This window comes from Osmerus eperlanus, unplaced genomic scaffold (genome assembly GCF_963692335.1).
Source record: "Osmerus eperlanus unplaced genomic scaffold, fOsmEpe2.1 SCAFFOLD_133, whole genome shotgun sequence".
Classification (NCBI taxonomy): Eukaryota; Metazoa; Chordata; class Actinopteri; order Osmeriformes; family Osmeridae; genus Osmerus; species Osmerus eperlanus.
The window spans coordinates 44,695-56,024 of NW_026911311.1; the positions used below are offsets into that span (position 1 = coordinate 44,695).

The following is an 11,330-nucleotide window of genomic DNA, read 5'->3' on the forward strand; positions in this document are numbered from 1 at the left end:
GGTAAGAAGGGTCTGGTGGAATGAAGGCTCAGATTTCTGTCTTGAAACTGGACCAGTCTGATAAATGTCATCGCTGATTGAAGTCCTTGGACAGACTTGAGCTATGAATCAAGTAGATTTCTCCGGAATATTTAGTTAAATAAATCAATAAAAAGAACTCTGTTTACTCTCTAGTTTGGCTTTTCAGGCATCGCCAAGTCTTGGTTAGGGTTAGAGGTCACCATGCATCACCTCTGGTACCAGACACACATACACACCTCACACACACACTTAACTTGCCTATGGATCACTGGATTCTCAGTCAGGAAGAGGCACTTGTTCAAATAAGTGGTTAAAGAACACTTAATTCCTCTCCGTGTGAACATCAACAGTCAACATCTAACATCACCAGACTGCCCGTGTGACATCAGACAAGCTAAAAGCTTCAATAGGCCACAACCAGCTAGCCAATGGTTCTGATAGGTTGAGGTTAGCCAGCCAATTGCTATGATGGGCTGAGCTAACTCATCTTCTGCTCCCTGCACACTTAACTAACCAATCAGTAGAGAGAAACCAGAGCTACAGGCTATTCCACAAGTGTTTATTCAGAGTTATGATGATAAAAAGAACATAAAAAACTAAACATTTAAGACAGGGACTTCCATCAAGGATTCTCTTTTATTTATCTTCAGGGGCAGAGAAGTCAAAGTGATGTCTGCCAATGATGGGCCAATCAGCACTTAGAAACAAGAGGGAAGAGGAATAAACCAATAACAAATCAGCCCGATGAGGCTTCAGGAGTGGGGCTAGATGGTGATAGGCCAATGAGGGCTAAGGCATGATGGGGCAAGTTTGGGTCTTGAGGGGTAGAAGAGGACGAGGGAAGGGGGGGAACCAGGAGATAGCGGATTATGACGAAACAGAGATTCAGAGGTACTGAATTAGCAGCAGTTCGTTTTCCTTTTTCTTCTTCCTCTTTTTCTAAATAGCGGAGTCATGTGGCTCCAGGTTGGCATGGTTACAGTCCGGGGGGCTGGGGGGGAGGGGCTACAGGACCTCGTCGCTCTCAGCTGTGTGCAGCTGTGTGTCGTCAGCATCAGTCATGCTGCTTTCCTGGGACTCCTCGACCTCCGCTGCAGGGGGGCAACGGGGCAGAGGTTAAATGTTACCAGGACAACACAAGCATAGAAGCCCAACGACCCGACAACCAAAACAAACGGGTAAGACTGTAAGGTACCTGAGTCGTAAGGGTAATCTTCAGTCACAGGCTCTTCGTCATCAGGCAGGTATCTCTTGTCAATCGCCTCTTTGATCTGGTTGTTGGCTCCTTTGGGGTCCAGGTCCATGGCCCAGGAGAAGTTCATCAGAGCCAGGTGGGTCTGGCCCAGCTTCTTATACACCTGGGTGGGACAATACATGTCATGTTGGAAAACACACAGACAGAAACTCTCATCTTTGATACTCATTTACAGATACCAATTCCCAGCCATCCATAACAAGGATGATTCAGCTTGTTGTGTAAACAGGTTCTGGCAAGGCCTCTTACCTTTCCTATTAAAAAGTAAACAAGTGACTCTTTGGGCACGATCTGTTTAAGTTCCTCAAGCTCTTGAAGAGCAGCCTGGTAGGAGGAAAAAATTATTGAATGAAAAGCCAGCCAATGGAATTGCTCACAGATAAGCCACAACCAATGACATTTCAGATACCATCTAGAGGCCAACCTTCCATTAGGTATTGGAGGCATGAGGTGCCTTGTTCACAGCAGACGACTGGTTACCTTGTACTTCTCGTTGGCAAAAAGGATTGAGGCCCTATGAAACTTGCATAGAGGATTCTTCGGATCTATGTTTATGGCCCTGTTCAGGGTCTCCAAGGCATGATCCGACTTCTTCAGCGCATGCTGCACCTGAAATGAACACAAAAGCTTAGGGGTCACCAGGGTCATCAACTAGTTCTAACTAAAGCTGATGACTAATGCAAAAAATCCAGGACCGGTTAATGCGAAAGCTAAGCTAATGCTAACTCCAGGACTTCCCAGCTAAAACCAACTGGGAAAGGCTAATGTTGAACTACTATGGAGAAGGCTAAAAGCTAGCTAGGTTTAGCACTAACGGCCAACGCCACGGTAACAGTAACAAACGGTGGTGGTAACAGTAACTAACCACTCCGATGTGACAGAGCAGCACAGAGCTCTGAGGGTTGATGCTCAGAGCCTTCTTGAAGTGGATCTCTGCTAGATTGAACTTCTCCTGTTTGTAGTAGATCATTCCCAGTCCATACCTGTAAGACAGAGACAACACATGACAATGTCGTTTTGTAGCCTAAGAAGTCAGAATAACGTACATTTATTGTTCATCCCGGGTGTTTTAGAGACCCTAGTTTGTTGACAGCTTTTGGTTTTAGCATCTAAGGTAGATAGACGTGCGTGCAGGGTAATGTGTGTGGTTTCATACCAGGCGTTGTAGTGGCGGGTGTTGTGTGTGGTTTCATACCAGGCGTTGTAGTGGCGGGTGTTGACGCGGATGGCGTTCCTGAAACACGCCAGGGCCTTCTCCAGCTCCTCCGTCAGGACAAACTCGTGCCCCAGCAGGGTGTAGGCATAGGCGAAGCCAGGGTCCACCTGGATGGCACGCTGGAAAAACTTTATGGCAATGTCATGCTCCCTCTGCAGGCTGAAACAGTTCCCTGCTACGCACCACGCCTGAGGGGGGGGGGGGAGATCATCAAGAAGTGGAAGGATGGGAAAACAAGGAAGGCAAATTGATAAAAGGAGACAAGAGTCAGACAACAGAAAACCAGTGAAAACGAGTCAAAAATGTGTCAGGTCTTATCCAATACAATAGTGGATCTTGAGGTTGAGTTACCTCAGGTGAGTTCTTGTCCATGTCCGTGAGGTCTTTGGAGAGGGCAGAGAGAGCCACGTCCTTCTGCAGGTGCCACAGCGTGGTGGAGTAGATCTCCATGCCCTCCACACGGTAGCTCTCGATGCGACGCACCTCCGAGAAGATCCGCTCCGCCTGGGGAGGAGAACAGGGCCAGAAAGCACTTCAGCATGGGAGGTTCACTGGTCTCACAGGTGATACCCTGTCTTCTCCTTACTGGTCTCACTGGTGATACCTGTAGGCTGTAGTCTCTCTCTCTCCTTTGTGTGTGTGTGTCTCTCTTTCTGTGTGTGTGTGTGTGTGTGTAGCAGTCTTACCTGCATGTACTCTGCCAGTTCAAAGTGGGCCCTGCCGATCTGGCCCAGCACCCAGCCAGTGTTGTAATGGTGTGAGGGCAGCTGGCTCAGGATGCTAATGGCCTCCTTGCAGTTGTAGGAGCACAGGGCCAAGTAGCCACGGCCTATATCCCGCATCAAGGTCATCAGGCCGTCTGGGACAGCAGACAAACACACACAAGGTCAGCAACACTAACCCTAACACTTTTATATGGACATCCTTGAATCATTTTCTTCTGGGTAAGGGTGTCCCAGGTTTAGGCAGCATGGTTACTGCTAGAGGGGTCCACGGAGGGAGGGGTGTGGGGTACATGAAGAGGGTCTGTGGGGTCACCGTACCTGCAGCAGCCTTTTGCAGGCTGAAGGCCTGGAACTGGGGCGACCCCAGGCTGCCTTTGCCATCCGTCATGGACGAGTCGAGCTTGAGAATCTCAATGCTCTCGTTGAGGTTGGAGGGAGTGATGCCGGCCTTGCCCGTCTTCGACTTGGTCTTCCTGTTGGGGATCTTAGTGGGGAACTTCATCTTCAGCTTCTTGCTGTTCTCCTGTGGAGGGCGACAGGTCGGCAGAGTGAGTGCTGGGGACTCCCTACTCCTAGAGACAGACAGCCCAGAGGGTTACAGACACCAGCAGCCACAGGAACAGGGAGGGTGGGGCACTTGCTTGACAGCCAGCAGATACTTTCATCTAAAGTGACATTCAGGAACCTCTTGATCTGCAGGCGACCACACAGAGCTATCCCCACCCCCGTCCCTTTCATGAGGGGCTTTTCTAAAGAATCGCCATTTGGGTTTATGATTGTTTGATACCAACAGGGTTGGGAGGATTTCAGGCAGATCCAAACGACAATCGGAACAAAAAAAGCACTTATTGTATGCAGTCAGGTACACGAGCATGCTCAGAAAACAGATGTATTGTCGTGGCGGGGGCGGCCACTACCTTGGCAGTGGAACTGGCACTGGTGAAAAGCCGCGAGCTCCGCCTGGGCTGCACATTGGGGGGGGCCGCGATGGTGGGGCTCAGCACTTGAGGTGTCGTACTGCACACAGACAAGGGAGAGAGAGAGAGACTGACAGGTAAGGAAGAACCAGGTAGACAGGCGGACAACTGAACAGGTAGACAACTGGACAGGTAGACAACTGGACAGGTAGACAGGCAGAAAACCAGCCAGGCATGTGGAAGTACAGACAGACCTGGTCTGGGGTGCAGTGCTCTGGGTTTGGTTGAAGGGGATAGGGAGCACTTCTCTGCTGTTGCCACTCTGGGAGAACACTGACTTGGTCCCTGCCTGGGAGATACGAGCTACAGACTGGAGAGGAGAGAGAAGGGGAGGGAGAGAGAGAAGGGGAGAAAGAGACAGAAGGGAAGTGAGGGAGGGGAAAGATAGACAGACAGGAGAGAAAGGGAGGGGAGAGAATTATATTTCATCTAATTTCATTATTGGTCTCGTTCCTGTGTGGGTGTGTGCGTGTACCTTCTTTTGTGGCGCTCCGGGTGGAGGTGGTTCCATCCCTGAGCCACTGTGACTGTAGTTCTGAAGGTACGAGGGGTCTCCCGGGCTGGGCTCCAGGGGCAAGATCCCAAAACTGGAAACACAAATCAGAGAGCTTCACACCCGGATACCTAGCTCAGTTCAGTCTCCCAGAGGATCGAGAGCGCGCGTGTGTGTGTGTCTGTGTGTGTAGTACACAGCTGTGTACCTGGGTGTGAGTGGGCTGAGAGCTGTGGGGCCGCCCAGTAGAGAGCGTCCACTCCTGGGCTTGTTCTGAGTCTGCTTGGAGAGCATGGAGCCAGCTGGACCCAGAGGGCCCGCGTCCGGGGAGATGACAGACGAGTCTATGTAGGACATGGTGGAGTCAGACGTCAAGGACGAGTACTTAGAGTTAGACGACTCCAGGTTCAGTCGGTTCAGCTCCTACAGAGAGACAAATGGATGGAGAGAGAGGGAGAGGGGGAGAGAGAGAAGGTTAAAGTCTTGCCCTGCAAACAGACATTTCAGATTGTTTTGCAACATTGTATGTCTGTGTGTGCCAGGGTGTCCTACATCTGTGTTTATGTGTCATTGTGTGTGTGTGTGCACGTGTGTGTGCGCGCGCGTGTGTGTGTGTGTGCACGTGTGTGTGTGTGCGCGTGTGTGTGTGCGTACCAGGGTGTCCTGAGGCGTCTCCATCAGCACTGTGTCCACCTGGCGATGCGGCATGTTGTGGCATGGCGTGTGGGCGGGGCTAATAGGCGGCTGGGGGAGAGGTCCACTCCCTCCACAGAAGTTCTGGAGAGAAGTCAGTCTGAAGATCTGCTCTGGGTCTGGACGCTCACCTGGAAACCACACGCACACAGAACCTGTTCACCTCAACCTTTGACAACATTCTTCAGCAGTATGTAGTAAACGGCAGTTGACTGAATCACCTGTCCATGTCTCTGCAGTGTGTGTGTGTGCACAGCCGGCAGACTCACCTATCTGACAGAGGGACTCGAAGGGGGACCAGAGAAAGGGATTGAGGCTCAGGCTCTTCTGGTAGCACTCCGAGCCCCGGGCCAGGCGGTCAGTTTTGCTGTGCGGGGAGAAACAACAGACATGAGGACAAACATACAACTACACGTTACTATGGTAACCACTCCTACTGGCCAGCTGGGCGTAGGTCGGCTGCAGACTGGAATCTTCAGATGTAAAAGATGAGTTGAGTTGGGTAGACAGAGAGGTTAAGGGCTACAGACAGTGGCTCCTTAGGTGGCATATATTTGGAATTCTAAGAAGTGGGGGGTTTTCAAATCCCACTCGGGAGATCTGCCTGGAGGATCAGTCCTTCTGTTTACATCCTGACCCCAGCATTCCCCTGGCACGCACGCACGCACCCACACCTCCAGGTCACAAGGCCTTGATTAGGCACATTATAGCTGCAAACAGAAGTGCAGTAGCTAGCTGGTCTGTCTGGACTTCAATCTAAGAGCACAGGAGGCTTCTGCTGCCAGACCAAGCCCATCAGACTCACATCCTGTTTAAACTGACTAATGTATGCAGTGACTGACTGTCAGTATAGTAAGGAACGGATGACAGTAATGCATGTCTGTATAATACAGTCTTCCTTCCTCTATGATCTAATGGTTATACCCAAAAGCTTCTCTACAAAGCCATTACTTGTCCATCCTCATGGCAGATCAATGGATTAGAGGGGCCATGCATTAAGGGAGCCCCTAGGTTCAGTCCTATTAGCTTGATGACACACCCAGTAGCAGTGCTTAGAACCCACCAACATTCCACTGGAACAATGTGATGTTGACCTCCACGTGTATATTACGTTTACATAACAGTTCATGCAACTTCCTACAAGGAAACTTAAGTCGGTTTAGATGCAGTTCTATGGGCATATGTGAAGCCCTCTGTGACATTGCTTGTAAAAAGGGCAATACAGATTACATTTGAAACAGTGAACGCGACTATCCTAGAACATAACTCTCCCAGTGTAAACCAGTTAGTAGAGATACATGCCAGTGTAACCCAGTGAGACCTTACCAGTAAATCTGTCCGAGCAGAGACAGGGTGAAACAGGCCGAGTCTCCAAACTCTGTGACGAGGTCTTCCTGGCTCTTCTGTTTGTTCAGGACGCCCCCGGTGAGAATCTGCTCCCCCTCTGCTAGCCTGTGCACACGCACGCACAGTCAGACACGCATGCAGTCAGACACATGCAGCACCTATACTGATTCATAGCATGCCGACCACTAGTGTCTGCTCCCGTTATTAGCAGTCACCCCACCCCCCCAGATTCCCATCGCGACATCCAGTCTCTCTGCTTACTTGCTGAGGTCCACACAGCACTTAGCTAACAGGTATTTGCATTGTGGCGTGGTGCAGCTGTGGCCTTTAAGGAGGCGGTAGGCCTTGTAGGCCTTCCCAGAGCGGTAGTAGCAGGTGGCCAGCAGGAACAGAGCCTCCTCCGAATGCACTAGGGAGACGTGACACAGCATGGCGGAGCATCAGACTCGTTTCGTTATCGTGGCCTCTCACGTACACACAAACTGACACACACACACTCTAATGAATAGACAGCCAGACACACACACACACACACACACACACACACACACACACACACAGCAATGTACAGACAGACATACCCACGATGTGACACCGACAGACAAGCAGAGACATAATCTACCGAAGAGATTCAGGATTGTGGTAATGCGCTGTTCTGTGTCTTGTTTAACATACAGGCCTGGTTTTGCAAGGATCGAAGTCGTTTAAGATGACTAGCGATGGATGGACGAGCAGGGAGGGATGTAAAGGCCCATGTGAAGTGTGTTATGTCATTACCTTCAGCGTACAACCGCTCTGCCAGGAACGCTGCGTCGCGATAGGCATAGTGGTTTAGTGCTTGCCACACAGCAGCCTACACGAAGGGAAGTGAAAGAGGGAAAATATATTACATACATACAAGCCCTTCTTCGAAAGCGTTCTATAGCTAGTTGAACTATATTGAGAAGTACACTAAACATACATTGAAAAGATTAACCTACAGGCCATAACCTAAGTTAGATGTCACAATTTGAAGGATAGTCTCCATCTTAGCTACCGTTACACTAGCTCGCTAACGTTAGATATTATGAATGTGGCGACCACCACGTAGCGCTTCTTAAGCAATATTTAATCATTACAATATTAATGCATTTGATAATAGCCAAATATTATCAGCTAGATAACAAGGCAAGCCATTTCGTGGGCGAATACATCAATAACTTTATATTAACCAATTAGCTAGTTGGTTATCTTTTAGCTATCTAACTAGCTAAACAACATGACACAGCTAGAGCTAGCTAGTTCACATTTGACGAAAGGAATATGCCAGTTAACGTAGCAGTCTAATAGTAGTAAAACACTAACCTTAATATTACTACTAGCGAGCTGACTAACTAGCAAACGCAAAGCTAGCAGAAAGCTGCTAGATAAAACGTTAGCTAGGCAATCAAGTTCATCAACGGGCCTACCAGCTACATTTAGTACGTTTACAAAAGAATAGCAGATCAATCAAAGACCTGGCTAATTGACTTGCGTTAGCTGGCTAATTGTATCGGCTGGCCCTAACTTTAGCAAGCGCATACAGTCTGTCAGCTAGCTGTTAGCCAAGAAACCCTTGATAGCAGCTCCACAAAAACATTCTTATTCAGAAGGAAAAGACCATATAAACCAACGAGATAATTAAATTGACAGTTATGTTTCTGGATACTATTCATATTCGCGATGAGTACACTGTTTTTCTATAATCTGGAAATGAGAATCATACGCCTATTTTTTTTATTTATGTTTAGACTAGGTATATAGAGCTAGTTCGTGGAGCTAAATACAATGTATACTACTGTAGCCAGCTAGCCAATGCTACACAAGGCCCAGGCGTTTGTTTTCAGACCTCGGCGTAAGAGTAGTCGAGGAGACCGACCGGGGAGAACCAAATGTAGGCATGAATACATGGCGCTTTTCCTGCAAATGACATCGGTCGGCTTGAAATAATAAACCACTTTTTCACCTGAACAGGTTCCTGCAGCACCGTCATTCCGTTGTCAGGCTCCTTCTCACGTCCTCTGTTATTTGTTTCCCTCTCTCTTCAGTTCCTTTCTTAGCTTGTTCAGTATCCAGGCCTGAAGTAGCTCCGACCGAAGGATTTGAACACACCGACCGTTACCGAGAAATAATGCCGGAACTTGTCGAATCCATCCGAAAAATGCAAAGAAACTGACGAGGGCTCTGCGAAGATAGCCGAAGAGTTTGTATTTTTTACAAACCACAAAAAGGCAAGCCAAGTACACTAAGGCTTTACCAAATAACTTTGTATTTTTCCTAAAAAATAAATCAGTATAAGGGCTTTCTTGTCTCTAACCAGTTTCAGTGATGTAGGCCTACTAAAAAGCGTAACTTCATAAAACCCTTTCCAAATGAAAGAAAAAAATAGTGTGATGTAAAAATCTATTTAAAAAATAATTCCGATCCAAAAATTCAAAGTTCAGAAATTCAGGCTGCTCAAATTCGAATGGTTAAATTCATATCCCATTCAGATTTTTTTTCCCCCAATTTTTTTGAAAGCTTTCGAAACTTTTTACACACACAACGCACAGAAACATTTTCTAGTTTTTTAACAACTTTTTAAAATAATGTTTATACCTTTCAAAACGTGTAACCGGTGTGAATCGGTGAAACCGGTGTGAATCGGTGAAACTCACTCCTCAGGTACCTAAAAGGCCACCCGCGTCACCTTTTCTTTGGCCTAGCTGGTGGTGGTTGCGCTTGGCAGTCAGAGGTGGCGTGTTCGAGCCCGGGAAGGGACGAACATCGGTCCAGGAAGCCTTCAGGACGGAGCAAGACCACGCCTGTTACACCCCCGTTACACGTGGTACTGTTTAGCCAGGACACTAAGCTTCTTGTAGTGCCAAATGAAATGAAAGGAGGTTCGCAGCAGAACACAGGGTCACATAGACTACCCTTTTTGATTGTTTTCAACAATTCTAACGTCACAACTAGAACACATGGAAACCTTATTTTATATTTAATTTAAAGGTTTATCATAAAACTTAAAAAATATATATTTTTAACTACACTCATAAGTATTCGAAAACTAACTTACTTTAGGATATCCGGATAACCACGCCCATCCCTATATCCTTGCCTTAGGTAAGAAGCACGCATCACTAAAGGTTCTCCTCTAGGTGGGGAAAGAGTGCCACCTATCACTGACTTGATTCCATGTAGGGTCTGTATAGACGGTAGCACACGCACGATGATCAGTGTTTCTGCCATTTATCTTACATTTACATTTAGTCATTTAGCAGACGCTCTTATCCAGAGCGACTTACAGTAAATACAGGGACATTCCCCCGAGGCAAGCAGGGTGAAGTGCCTTGCCCAAGGACACAACGTCAGTTGGCATGACCAGGAATCGAACTGGCAACCTTCGGATTACTAGCCCGATTCCCTCACCGCTCAGCCACCTGACTCCCTTGCATTTTACTCATCAGAAATTCATGTCACAGGGCACATGCTACTTCATCTATGTATTTAAATGAGGAGCGCATGCTACACTATATATTCAGTGCTGCAACTCCTGACGAATCACAACTTGCTCATCCCTAAATCATGTCACGTGCCTGTGTGGAGGAGATTTTTTTTATATAGTTATAAAAAAAAAAAACAACAGTAAACTGGGGCAACTGCTCCACAGTTCATGTTGATTGTTGCCTGTGGACATTTCAACAACAGCACTTGAAGGAAATGAATAATGGATTATGAATAGATTGACCAGCGGTCATAGTTAAGTATGATCTCATGAATTTGTAATCTAATAAACCTATCGCATTAAAGTGGAACAGACTCGACTTGTCCTTGTGATAACAGTCGAGAGAACATGTAGGCTAACTGGGCAAGAAAAGAGGTTACCTGTCACTGTAAAGTCAAGTGTTCACGTAGCAACACCGTTTATTCATTTATACAAATGCTCCAGTTCAGACCATGGCCACCCTTAAAAGGTCATACAGCAAACCAGTAGTTTTCTGCTATCTTTATATTCTCCCTGAGGGAAAACGGAAAAACATCTGAAAAAAGAGCAATTCGTTGCGTCTAAGCAAGTGGTCGACTGACGACATGTTTCTGAGTACAGGGTTGTTGTTTCCTGCTATATCAGGTTATAGTTGGAGTGACAGGCCTGCCATGGGAACGAGGCATCTTGCAATAATCTCTAATCCATACTCTGCTGCTGGAGAAAAGAGAGGAAGAAAGCAAGGGGGGTTGAAGAGAAGAAGAGTTAGAAGGCTATTTATGTGACTCATAAAACCTACTGTGCAATTCCCACGCTGCACTATGACAGCATTGGTTTCAGTCTCGTAGACCAGCTACACGTTCCACGACCAATGCCAGCTAGAACTGACTAACACCAGATAGAACTGACTAACTCAAATTCTGTCTTGAACCAACTAGTTCTATTTTAGACCCGCTAGGGTTGACTAAAACCATCACCAACATCATCTAGATCTGTCTGAAGGGAAAGTTACACTTAAAGTAAAGTAATTCTCCACCGCAGTAATTCAAAGGAGAGCAAGGCAGCCTGGCTGTTTTGTCATCACCGTGTATGTTCCAGACATGTGCCGGTCTTACTGTT

The 11,330-nt window shown here is 47.3% G+C and overlaps 1 protein-coding gene across 2 annotated transcripts; it reads right to left on the bottom strand.

Moving 5' to 3' along the window:
• Positions 1 to 559: 559 nt before the first annotated feature.
• Positions 560 to 8,918, bottom strand: cdc27 (cell division cycle 27). 2 transcript variants are annotated; one of them, XM_062455378.1, is made up of 19 exons: positions 8,712 to 8,918; positions 7,505 to 7,580; positions 6,989 to 7,136; positions 6,707 to 6,832; positions 5,650 to 5,747; positions 5,342 to 5,511; positions 4,896 to 5,110; positions 4,670 to 4,781; positions 4,389 to 4,504; positions 4,135 to 4,234; positions 3,536 to 3,740; positions 3,179 to 3,351; positions 2,844 to 2,996; positions 2,433 to 2,680; positions 2,142 to 2,259; positions 1,757 to 1,885; positions 1,526 to 1,600; positions 1,217 to 1,379; positions 560 to 1,112 (listed from the first exon to the last, which is right to left on the bottom strand). In XM_062455378.1, exons 1-19 carry the CDS (start codon positions 8,736 to 8,738, stop codon positions 1,027 to 1,029), a joined length of 2,538 nt encoding a protein of 845 aa, XP_062311362.1. In that variant the 5' UTR covers positions 8,739 to 8,918; the 3' UTR covers positions 560 to 1,026. The 2 variants fall into 2 exon arrangements, with proteins under 2 accessions (XP_062311362.1, XP_062311363.1); XM_062455379.1 differs by having other exon boundaries at positions 2,472 to 2,680; positions 8,712 to 8,916.
• Between the last annotated feature and the right edge of the window lie 2,412 nt (positions 8,919 to 11,330).

Excerpts from the sequence above, each read along its gene's own strand:
- cdc27 (XM_062455378.1), bottom strand. The coding sequence starts at position 8,738 with ATGACGGTGCTGCAGGAACCTGTTCAG. Across the intron at positions 4,235-4,388 it reads AGCACTGCACCCCAGACCAG|TACGACACCTCAAGTGCTGA; the intron begins GTCTGTCTGTAC and ends GTCTGTGTGCAG. Across the intron at positions 1,886-2,141 it reads TGCTCTGTCACATCGGAGTG|GTGCAGCATGCGCTGAAGAA; the intron begins GTTAGTTACTGT and ends TGTTCATTTCAG.